General features: G+C 53.6%; 1 protein-coding gene across 3 annotated transcripts in view; it reads left to right on the top strand.

Annotated features, from left to right (window-relative positions):
- LOC117155589 (uncharacterized) overlaps positions 1-4,238 on the top strand; it is a 42,164-nt gene extending 37,926 nt beyond the window's left edge. For all 3 annotated transcript variants that reach the window (XM_076624442.1, XM_033331721.2, XM_076624443.1), the window contains exon 6: positions 3,008-4,238. In XM_076624442.1, the coding sequence (XP_076480557.1) occupies positions 3,008-3,551 (544 nt within the window). In that variant the 3' untranslated portion in view covers positions 3,552-4,238. The remainder of the gene's footprint in view (positions 1-3,007) is intronic.
- Positions 4,239-12,729: the final 8,491 nt, after the last annotated feature.

The raw sequence follows: 12,729 nt of genomic DNA, 5'->3' as shown, positions 1-12,729 counted from the left end.
CGCCCGTGTCTGCGTCTGTCGCTGCGACGCGACGTTCCGCTCTGGCGTGCCGCTCGCCTTCGCGGCGCAGACTTCGCCACGGCGAACGCTCGCTGGTCGCGTTCCTCGTATACGAGCTTCGGATTCGATCGTACGTGACGACTAATAGAGTTCGGCCGTTTGACAGCGATATTTCAAAGGAACGAGAAGAGGAATGGCCGTGGACGCGGCGCGGCGGTGTGTGGTCCCGCACGTTCGAGCGGACGGCGATTAGCCCCGGGCCCCCTTCCCCCTAATCCTTCGCCTTTTTCAGCCGGGACTCGTTTCGTCCATCCCTTCGCTCTTCCTTCTTTCTTCCTTCCTGCGTGCTTCGCCTCTCTTCGTTCGTCCGTTCGTCGTCCGCACGGTGCGTCTCGGTAGAACGCGCGTTTACGCTTGCGTGGCGCGGTGGCGGCTAAATGCTCGAGATTTCTCCCGTTCGAAAATCCCATTTCGTTGGCATCGTTCGTCCGATGGCGTTTCGCCGCGGTGGTCGACAATTCGCTACGGACCACAGTTTCCAGCTGATCCTACGAGACGCCGCGTCCTTCGGTGTCGCGTTACGCGTTAAGCAGGCTATAGTCGGCTGGTAACCGAGACTCGCGAACCAACCGCCTCGCCGGAGTCGTCGTCCCTCTTTCACCCTTCGCATCTCCCTCGCTTCTCGTTCTTTCGTTTCGCCCTTTTCCCCGCCCTTTCTTGCAATTTATACACACACACACACATACGCAGGACGCGTTCTTTTTCTTCTCTCTCTCTTCCGGTGTCTCTCGTTTGGACTCGCGTTCGTCGCGTTCGCTTCGATCGCCGGTCGTGATGGAGCTGTCGCGTGACGGCCCAACCGGCGATTTAAAGCGGTCTATACGAGAGTCGCTGGATAAACGACGGAGCAGATTGGACTCGTCAACGAGAGATCGAGGCAGCTTGCTCGGGATTAACGACACTCGATCGGATGGAGGTGAGGGGAAGGAGCGTGTGGCTCGGAGGCGATTCAGAGCGAATGACGGGGCGCCGGACGAGAGAGAGCGTGAAAGACAATCTCCAGACGGTCCGAGGTTTGTCGGACTTTCGGGGAACCACCGGATGATCGATACGAGGTATCATCGTCGAGGAGGCCGCGGTGAAATTATCCGACGAACTGCCGCCCCGGTGTCGGGTTTTCTTTTGGCCACTCGACGGTTGCCCGAGCCTACCGTCCATCGCCACCGAGATCGTTTTCTTCCAGATCAACGCGGGTGGGTCGGACACGTCGGGTGGCCGCCGAGCAACAGAGCGCCTTCTATTTCGAAAAGTTGGCCTTTGGATTTTCAGATTGGGAAATCTCTTGCTACTCGGAGGGAACGAGAGACGAAAAAGCCGACTATCGGCCGATCGGAGCCAAGCGTCTCGTTGTCGTCCACGGCGGTCACAATGAGGTCTTAATCACGTCGAGATAGTCCCAACGATAGTCGCACGATGTTTACGTACCACTCCCGCGTGTAATCACGAAAGTAGGAAATGACTATGCAACGCGCGCGCACGACTTCGCAATGATACCGACCATTAATTATCGCGAATATCACGCGAACGTCACGAAGAAGATGCCAGACATTTTGATCCGCGGCCAGCCAATAATTCGCTCGTTAGCGTCCTGCCAATACCGGCGACCGATCGTTTCCAACGTACAATCGGCCGTAATTAACCCTAATTAAGCTGGCGTCTAATGCACGAAATCATCCATCACGTTACCCCGCCGCGGCTCCAACTCCGCGAACGTCAATGAGAAACTGTCGCGTCGTCTTAATTATCCACGGACGCCGACCTTCCTCTTCCATCCGCTTATCTCGTTCGTCGTTTCTCTCTTTATCCGCGTGAAATCTCATCGATTCATTCCCCTCTAAATGCCACTTAATGCCGATAACGTCGATCGGTTAATCATGAGAACGCGTCTCGCTCCGTCTCCTCGTTCTTTCTCGTCCTCGTTTTTCAGTCGCACGCTCTTCGCGTTTTCTCGCCGCGATCGCCAGACTATTGTCTTTTCGCACGGCGAACATCGCGACCCAACGAAATTCATTTATTTGGAAGGATAGACTGCCATATAGTTGCTTGTAACGATGCTTGAACCGGAGCCGAAGCTAAGGATAACGCGACAACGAGAGAGAGAAAGGGGCGCGTGTCATAAACCAACGACCGGAACAAATTTCTTAAAAATGTTGAAAAGTCAACGTTATCGGCCACATCATCGTCGCGATTACACGTTGCGTGGCAATGGGGTCGGAAAAGCTCGGATCGCTTCTGAAGAGGTGAACGCGAGAAGTCGAAGGGTTACGTACGAAACGAGGTCACGCGTTAAGGTTAACTACAGCGGAGGAGGATCATCAATAGCGTTATTCGAAACATTGAAAGGGAAAAGAAATACAATGAATTTTCTCCTATTTCTCGGCGTTAACGTTCTCGAGCTACGAAGAACACGATCGTGATTGTGATCTAGCATACGCGTAGGGCACGAAAGTAGACAAGGTGGCTACAAATCGAAGGAACGTATATCGCGTTCGCTCAATTACCATATTATAGGTACTTAGATCGAAACGGGATCCGTACGACGCCTGCATAAAAGAATTTCTAAAGCCCCTACGGAAGACGACTGAGAACGAAAGCAAGCGTTTTGTTGGCGTTATTAACGCCACATGTAATACGTTTCTGTGTAAGGTAACCTGCGAGTCACGCGCGCTATCGATCGACGACACGGGCCAATCCTCTAGCAAGCGAGGAAACGAAAGTATGGTTTTTTTACGGCAGATACGCATCGCGCGACGCTTGATCGCATTAAGGTACGTCTTGTTATCGATCGATAGATCTTTCAGCATCGGAGTAATTTTACGATCGCGAATAGCTCGAGACCGTCCGTAGACAGGATCGATATCGACTTAAACACGAGTTTGTCCGTCTTTGGAAGAATTTATTTTTCTCGGCTAATCCCTTCCGCGCGTTGGTTTTCGGCTGTTTTCAGAGATCCGATGGAGCTGATGGAGCAACAGCTGGTGAGATGCGGCGTGGCGCCGGTCAGGTTGTACGAGCATCTCGCGATGTCGTCTCCGGCCGCGGCGGCAGCGGCCGCGGCTGCGGCAGCGGCAGCCGCCGCCCTCGGTGCTCAGCAGCATCAGCAACAACATCATCAACAGTCGCAGCAGCAGCAACAGCAGCATCAACAACAACAGCAGCAACAGCAGTCGCAGCATGAGAGCTCGGCTCACGCTTTGCCCCCGTGGATCGCTCCGTCGACGGCGCTCCTCTACGGAACCGTCGGCCAAACGCACCCTGGAACTAGGCCGGCGACCGGAACGACGTCCCCGTATCCGACCGCGGCGACTACCGCGTCTTTTCCCTACCCCGCGGCCCTGCCCTGGCCCTGGCAACCACCACCTCCCGTCGCCATGATATCGCGAAGATCTTCTCCTCCCAGCGCGACCGCCGCCTCCCTCAGGTACACCCCGTATCCTCCACCCGCGAGCACGCCTCCGCCATTAAGAACCCGTCCATCCACCCCCAATTAGCGATCCACCTCGGACGCTTTTCCTTAACGATATCGACGCGTTCTGCCAGCCTACTCGTTCTGTTGGTCGCGTCAAAACGATTTGGACAGTCGATGGAAGGTGTGGTAAACGCGGTGCAGCCAAAGAAGAAATCCTCGAGCCAAGGTTTTGCTCGTCGATCGGGGAAACCGTTGCTCTCTCGCGTTGCGCCCGGAAGCGTTCGCGTAGACGTTCTCGCGCCGATGATCGCATGTGCGACTTTCGTCGATTTGTACAGAACGCCAGGCGTCAGGCAGTTCGGTTTCTCGTTCCCTCGACGTGCGAGGAGGAAGCATCCCGAGATCGTCATCGCTTCGTCCAGTGTTATTTAAGTTAGCTTTAGAGAAACGACCTGTACTTGTTTGCTCTCTGTGTACGCGTAATATAACCGGTAGACTGTCCGTCTTTAAATTCGGGAAGCTGGAGGGTTCGCGTTGTCTGTGCGCCGGAAAAATTCCCCCTTCCTTCCTTCCTCAATTCCGATCGATTTGTACATAAAATAAGCCGAGTCGAAAAGCGACGGAGAACGGACAAAGACTCGGCTATAGTTGTAATATATACCACGATAGTATTAACGCGTGTTTCCTCGAAACGGTGATCTTTGTACATAAAATCTTTTGTGGTAGCGAGTAGCGTAAACGACGTATTCACGATGTAGCACGGATAGAAATAAACGAATTTTCATTAAAACAGCTTCTTTCATTTTTCCGTTACCAGAGACGAGCCACGTCTCGTCCGTTTCCTTTGGAACGACGCGACCGCCGATGCACCGCGAGACCGAAAGAACGAACGGATTTTCGTTGGTAAAAACGGATCGTCGGTGTCGAACGGGTCGGAGGAAATTCGTCACGAAGCGAATGCTCGACGGCGCGGCGCGCACGTCCCGAGGCACGTCGTGGCCTGCTCATCGAGTGGCTCGTCACGCCAGCCAGGCTTCATCGCACCTCCAACTGCCGTGTAATTCCGTTATACCTATCTGAAATTAAATAAATTCATTTCACGGCCTGTCAACGAGCAATTATTTTTAGATGCAGCCACTTTAAGGCCGATTCGTTCCATGACTAACACCTCGCGACTCACGACTCACGGCCCACGACCCCTCGTCCGAACCCAGAAGCACGTCTCGTCTCGCGTATCGCGTATCCCTTGCCTGCCGCGTCCTACCACCGACACGAGAATCGCCACTCACCGGATCGCAAATAACCTTCCGATGCGTCGCTGTCGCTGTGTATCATCGCTATAATTCACGCGCACTCTATACATATATCGCCTCGAGTTACGTCGCCTTTCGAAACTTGAAGGCTGGCTGAGACACGGCCGGTAGTTCAGTCGAGTAGTAGGTACAGCCAAATTTATGCTGTTTCGCTATGGACGATCCGTCGAGAAACGCGGTTATCGTCCTTGCTTTCCATTCGCAGTAATCCTGCAAAGCGAACGCTGTTGAGATTCGACTACCGGCCGTGTCCCAAGCGTCTTTAAATATCATCGATGGTTTAACGCGAGATCGCGAGGAAAGGCGTACGGAGGGAAAGAATGGAGCGGACTGCTGAAAGGAGCGTGGCTCGTGGGAAAGCAGATTTCGCCGTTCCGCGTAATCGAAGGAACATCCGGTGAGTGTGCAGCGGCGTATCGCGCGAAATCATCGGAGGACACGAAGTGTATCGTGTATCGGAGCGGCGCTGGAATCAACGCGTTCGAGCAGGAAGATAAGGAGCGAAAGAAGAAAAGAAAGGTTTCACCGGGGCGCGAAAGCGATCGTGTGTTGCGTCGTGATGGGTGGAGCGAGGTGAGAGAAACAGAGAGGCGGCTCCCAAGCTTGTAATTATGTTGATACGAATGATCTGCGGCTCGCCGCAAACCGACGAACAGAAGAAGGGAAGAAGGGAGGAAGGGGCGAAGGAGAGAAGAGAAGAGCGAAAAGAAGAAGCGCGGCGGAAGATGGAGAGCACGGGGTGGCGGAGCACGAGTGGAACGGGAGGTGGAGGAAAAGAAGGAAGAGAAGGATGAGATGGGGGCGGGGAGATGAAGCCTCTAGCGGTGTTCACCGGCTGCTCTCTACGTGGCCGTTTATCCCGATCCTCGTCGCTCCTAAACGAAGGAACCCTGTTTCGCGGGCCTCGCTTCTTCAACCACACGGACTCCAGACGGTTCTCTGCGTGTACCGACCATACGCGTTGCTCATCCCCACGCAACGAGTAAACGGCCTTTAGGACCGTGGCGAAACCAGTTTAAGTAGTTAAGCGTAGATGTAATTGATTTCCATTTTACGAGGCTCTCGGGGAAGACGCTCCACCCGCCACTGCCATCACCACCACCACCACCACCATCACCACCACCACCACCACCACCACCAATACCACCTCCGAGTATGCTGCCACCGCTATTGCCGCCGCCGTCCTCATAACCACCCCCACTATCGCGGTCTCTCGTGAACCGAGTTTGGCTTTCTCCGTTCGTATCCTTCGAACGCATCGATGCGCGTTATGACGCGTACAGGATTCGATCTCGCCGAATAGAATCGATTTCCCACGCCTCGTTTCGCCTCGGAGATCGAACGTCGCAAAATTCTCGGCCCGGCGTTGTTCCATTTTCACGAGGGCGCGTCTCGATGCTCTTCTACTCTCGAGCGTAAACCGAAATTGGCCCGTTGCTGGCGCGCCATGGCCCGTACCACGATGTCGCCGTGATGAATTGGGCGAATGAATAATGAATGAGTCACGGGTGCACGAATCCAGGCAGCAGGCAAGCAGCCATCCAACCATTCAACCGGGCCGAGGACTAGCCCCGAGGATGTCACGGGACGTGGAAAGGATTTTAATGAAATTCAGTGACAGATGTCCGTCATTCGTAATTCTGCCTCGGATCCGTTCGAATCTTTAATTTACGCCAGCGAAACGAAAACGCGATGCAGAGAGACGGAGAGTCGATTACTCGCGTGGTAGCGTTCGGAACGCGAGATAAGCGAGTTGGTCGCGCGAGTCAGATCGAGATCGAACGAGCCATGGTAAAGGTTAACGCACCATTAGGGAGCACTGGCCTTCTTCCTTCGTCCATCAACGATGAAACGATTAACGCGACGAAAGGGGCCATCTCGTCGATAGCCTCGCGTTTTCACGACGCGACCTCGCTTTGCATCGCTTTGCTCGTCCTACGCCAGCGAGCAAGAGAAGAAAATTCCGAGGCACGACGAGTAGACGCGAAACGACGCGTCGCAAAAGAAGGAGCGGAAGAAAAAGAAAGGGGCGGCCGTTGCGCGCGGTAACGTAGCAGGGAACGAGAGAAAACGGAGAAAGAGGGTAAGAGAGAGAGAAAGAGAGGGACTCGCTGGAGAATATGTAAATTAGGAACTCCGTGTGAATGCGGAGATTTATGGCAGCCCGTACACATTTCTGGCCGCAATAAATATCAGTAAGTAGCGACGCGCGGGACCGTCCGGATCGAGTCCGACGCTCTTTCCAACGAGCTCGCGTATGAGCATACTGTCCCCCCTGTCCCTGCGCCTCTTCTCGCGCCCATTAATATCTCGACGATTTCTGAAAACTACGACGGTACGCGCGATGGTCGAACCGAGCTTTCTCCGAATCGACCCACGACTCGATCGAGAAAATTACGAGACCGAGCAAACGGCTACGCCAACGGGACGGTAGCAAACACCACGGGAGCCAGAGGAAAGGGAAAACCGGCGAGTCTCCGTGGGTGGCTACCGATTCCTTACCTTTTTCTTCGTTTCACCAGCGTACGCGCCTTCCTTCGTCGACGCAAACCTATCGCGTTCCCTCTCTCACGCGTTCCCTCCTATTGCTTGCTCGCGAGCTACGATCGCCCCCTCGTTTCGGCGTTTCCGTACTCGTTCTCGTTCTCGATCTCGTTCTCGATCCCATTTCAACGGTCATTCATCGAACAGACAAAGGAGAGAGCACGTCGTGGCGCGTTTCCGCTTCCTCGACAAATCTTCGATCGGGACGTTGGCTGATGACGAGGCGACTGGGGGAAAAATCGTAAGCGGTCGCGACTATCGATGGAAAGGTGGAAACGTTCGATTACAGCGTGGGCGTTAAGAGATTTCACCATGTTTCGATAAGATTTTATTGCTTCCATATTACCGTAAAGTTTACGAGCTACGATACCACCGAGTTCGTTCTACTCGGAATCATCGGGATGGATACGACGCGCGTCGCGTTGCGCTATAAAAGCGATCACGATTCGCGATCGATTACAAATTCACGGTTGTCCGGTGCCGTGCGACGATCGTCGTCGATCGAATTTGCTTCGACTTCGCCGAGTAAATTTACCGCGAGACGCGTATCACCGCTTTCGTGAATCGCCGCTCGAGTTTCGACGTCCATAGCCGTACACGACCATAGCCGTACACGAGTACACGCGATCTTTTCATCTATTTTTTCCTCTTTTTTTTTCTCCAACTGGTTAAGCATCTGCGAGTCGCGAAGAACAAAGGGAAGCCAGTTGTTCGCACGACCGATTAACACGGCCCGCGATCACGACTTTGAAAAAAAAAAAACGTGTACCGGCTTCTTTCTACTTATCGCTCTACACGTTGTTTTTCAGCGAGTCCTATTTCGCCCGAAATTCGATCCGAAAGGAAACACGCGCGATCGGTCAACTGGAAGAAAAACACTCGCGATTCGGTGGACTCGCGCAAAAGCGTAAAAAGAGAGAAGGAAGGAGAGGCGAGAGCGGAGGCAGCACGAGTCGTCACGGGGGAGACGAAGGAAAAAAGAAGCGAGCCGGAGCTGGTTTTCGGAGGGAAGACGTCGCGGGGAACACGATCTCGAGATCGAGAAGCAGGGCGAGGGGGCGGTTATTATTTACAGCAGTCCGTAAGGCGTGTCACAATGGCATTGCGGGTTTCCTCTTGAAAGTCCGACAATACGAGCGGGATTTATGGAAGAAACTTTCAACGAAACCGTCAATGGCCCACCCTCGCCTACGAGAGATGGTTTACCTAGCATGGGAATGCCTACAAACATTTTCACCATAAATTCTCCTTTTTATCCGCTTCGGCCCTTATTTACAGTCGCTCTGACCTAATCCATCCCCACCAAGATGAATCGAGCCACGGATATCTTTTCTACCTGTTACGACCTACGACCTCGACGATGCTTCGTCACCGACTCCTCCTTATTAACCTTTCTCGTATTCACCTTCCCTTTTCCCTATCTTTCCATCTCTTTTCCCCTATTTTCTTCGTCTCTCTGGCAAGAGTCGAAATCGCGCGATTCGCGACTCGTAAAGGCCAAGTCCGAACAACGGGTTTCACCGCTACAATTTTTGTCCGATTCGTCGAAATGAGATGGGAAATTAATCCGACGATTCACGGGATACGACGCACGAGCCCCGTTCGTTGGTTCCTTTGCTCGGCGATATTAGCCTCTCGGAATCGAATCGATAAGGAAACTCGCATGGAAAAGGGAGGCCACCTACGCCGGTAATCCTTGCGGAAGTCCAACCCGGTAGGACGATCTTCTCTCGCTGGGGTTTCGAGAATAATCTCGGTCGTATCGTAGGCGTTTTACCACGACGCTGTGCGTCTTTCGTCGGATCTGCGAGATCGCCATCCGTGATTTAGATGAACAATTTAGATCGATGGACGCCGATCGATATCTCTCCATCGAGCGATCTCCCGCGCACCTCGCGTGACTGCTCTTCCGTCGCGCGCTGAGAAACACGTCGGAAGATATCGTGCCACGGAAATTGCTAGCCGCTCCTCCTCTTTCAACGACCTCGTCGTTCCGTTAAAAGTCGAGCTAAAAGTCAAACTAAAGGGACGATCGACGCCGGATCGTTTCTCCCAAGTTGTTCGTTTACGTGTACTCGTGTCCCGTAGCGCGAGAGGCGACGCGGAGTCGGACGCAGGAAGCTGCGCATTGTCGAGATCCTCGGGGATCGTTGGGGGATTGTTGGGACAACGCGCCTGCTGTGCCGAATGTTGACTCTTGACTGCGGTCAACGTGACAAAAACCGCCCCTCGATTCGACACGCATCCTGGGCGCCCCATCGACCCCCTGGGTGTTCCTCGCGACGAACCCAGGTTCGTTTCACTCGTATCGTCCCCCCGAACTCCATCGACTTTAACCTAAATCGTCCGATTAGCGTTCTCGAGTGCGTTCGCTCGTGTAATTCGCGTCCCACCGCATCCTACGATTTCGTAGGATTTTTCATCGAACGAAAGCTCGACCCTTCGGAACGGTGCTATCGATCACGGCAACGTGAAAAGAGATTCGTAGCTGGAGACGAGCGCTTCGGAGACGCGACGCATCAGCGTTCTCGACTCGGTGAAACGTGACGGAGCCTAAATTTCGATGAAACGGGCACGTCCCTGCGGGTACCCATGATTTCTCCGTGCCGAGGCCAAACATCTTTTCAACGTTGGATAAAGCATAGGTCTTCTATTCAGTAACGAACCGTTAACTCGACGTAAATGGTCGGGACAACCCTGTCACGGGGCGCGTCTCGTTGTTGTCGCCCGGTAAGGAGGATCTCTATTTAAGAGTTTACATCCCGAAAATAGTCTTTTCATGGATAACTTCACGCCACGTTAACGGCGTCGACGGGACTCTGCCTCTTTTCTGCCAAGGACAATGTCCATCTTTCGAGCTATGAAAATGTTCGTTCGGGGCGTGTTTCCCAGTCGATCTGTGAGATTCGGTCATCGAATCGGAGACCGCCATCTTTCGCTGTTTTCCAGTTGCACCCAAATATTTCGACCACAGCGACGGATTCGTTGAATTATCGATGAATTTTAAGTACGTAGAATAATTTGAGACTGCGCGACATAACGACATTTTCAGATTCGTATCGTTTGGCAGGGTAAGTCCTATATTTAAAAAACGATCGTAGCTACGAGTTTGTTCGAAACTCTCTTCGTCTATGTTTTCTAGAACGAACACGCATCGTCGATCTTATTCTTTTGTTTGAACTCGTTTGCGGAAAAATTAACCGCTCGTACATACCAAATCGATACTACGACTCGATGTTTCTTCTATGTCTTTCCACTCCTCTCCACCTTTTCCCAAAGTTACTTCGGAACTAACTTGCTTTACTCCGATCTGTTCGACGGAACGTGGTGCATACGCGGCACTGAAATACGTAAACTCCGTGGTCTCCTTTCCGGACCTATCAAATCCTTGAAAACTTCCATTCCACGCGTCGTTGACTATAACCGTTAAGCTGATTTCCCTGCTTTTATATAATTTTTACAAATTCCATCTTTGTATCGTACTATACTCGTGCGTGCTGCTGTAGGTCGAACAAAATTTCTAAAGTATCGTAACTCTGATCCGTAATGGGACGTTCTCTCGTACACGAATAAATGAATTTTCGAACAGCGATCCCTGAAAACGCGAAAGCGGAAAACGCAAAGGTGCGGAGGGTCCGAGCGTGGGACAAGGAGGGAAAGCGAGAAGAGAAGGAGGTGGCTGGCGGTGGCGGTGGCCGCGGCTCGCGGTGGCGAGAACGCGCGCAAGAAGTGTAGTAATGTCCGCCAGCGGCCAAGCGGCAGACTATTACCGACGCATGAATATGAATGAGAGCAGGAGAGCGAAGAAAGAAGGGGACCAGGCGAAAGAGAAGCAACACGAAAGCGAGCGGTGCGAACCAGAGAAAGAGACGTCGCGATCGGGCCTCTCCGGCGGCGGAGAACGCGTTCGCACAACAGAAACGAAAGGAGAAACGCGCGACCATAGTACTTACCGCTCTTGGACGAACGAGATGGAAACAGTGGCGAGAAGGTGGAGAACGGGAGGAACGAAGAGAGTAGCCGAGCGGACGGCCAGGGAGTAACTAAAGGGGCGCGGCGAGGCGAGGCGAGACCCAACCGGACCGAGAAGAAGGAGAAAAGGAGCTGGCGGAGAGAGCGCGCGAGGAACGGCATTCAATTAGTCTCCTAGTAATTAGCCGGGAAATCTTCGGCTTTGTCGGCAAGATCCTCTTCCGACGCGATAGCCGAGACCCGCCCCGACGGCGGCTCGAGACGAGGCAAGAATCGAGGTAGTCGCAGAGCCGCGTGGTAGTCCGGGTATCGCCACCTTCGCGCCGCATACTCCACACGAATCCAGCGTGCTCGCGCGCGCCCCGTCCGTAGCCTCGCGACACGGTCGTTTTAACGAAACTACTGGGAAGATACGGGCGATGGAAAACCAACGAGAGAGATTCGCGTAACCAGGGGTGGTCCGGAGGACACGGGTGGGCTCCTCGGTATCTCGTGTCGCTACGAACTTAAATATGCGAGGATCTCTTTCCTTGCGCGTTTCGTGTCGCAGAAATTCGACGGCCCTTGCTACTCGCTACACAGCCTTCGTCCCGCGTTCCGGCGTCGCCAGTAAATCACCGCTAAGGGCTGTTAAATAGCGGTACGCTTCCTTTCTCTCCCTCCGCTTCTCCGACTCTCCTTCCCCGTTGCGTCGAGGCGTGTTCGTGGCTGTGTGTGGCCTCTGCCTTTTTGGATAAAGCGATGACCGGTTCGGGGTTGTCCCTTTTCTCGGTCCACCACCAACACCAACTCGAGACAGTGGAAACCTCGGCTAGTCGGAGCGCGAACTTCCTCGTGCCATGCACCCGCGTTTCCTGTTCGAACCGTGAAACGAGGCTCGAATCGCACCAAGACCGTGCTGAATCGCCTCCTCGAGAACGACTCGTCTTACTCTCCAAGCAGCGACACGCTGCGTATACTTTGCTTTTCGTCCGTGGTCGTGAAAAACGTTCCCACGAAGGCGGATTTTCCAATCTAGTAGGAAAGGTCTGGCTGTGCTACGTCGCGTTAACGAGCGAAACGCGTTACAGATGCGTGGCAATTTCGAATGATTAGCGAGGTTCGACGGGGTGGGCGAGAGGGCGCGTACGACCAATGGGCAAAGGGCGCGGTGTTCCGCCCGGGTTCCCATGGATTTGGATTACCACGCCGCATGCTCTTCCAATCCGACCGACTTTCCCGATTTTCGTGCAACTCGATACCCATGCGAAGGGTCGTGAAATCAAGATATATCGTTCTCGCAATCGTGATCGAAGGCGACCGCGACGACGAGGGAAGAAACTCGTTTCTCGATTCGGCCTGGCACTCTCGTTACCGATTTCGTCCAATCTGCGCTCTGCTGTTCGCGGGGCTCGCTCGTGTCACCCTTGCGGCAGCGCCATCCCTGTTCGA

Source organism: Bombus vancouverensis, chromosome 14 (assembly GCF_051014615.1).
Source record: "Bombus vancouverensis nearcticus chromosome 14, iyBomVanc1_principal, whole genome shotgun sequence".
Classification (NCBI taxonomy): domain Eukaryota; kingdom Metazoa; phylum Arthropoda; class Insecta; order Hymenoptera; family Apidae; genus Bombus; species Bombus vancouverensis.
This window is presented reverse-complemented; position numbering and strand designations above follow the sequence as displayed.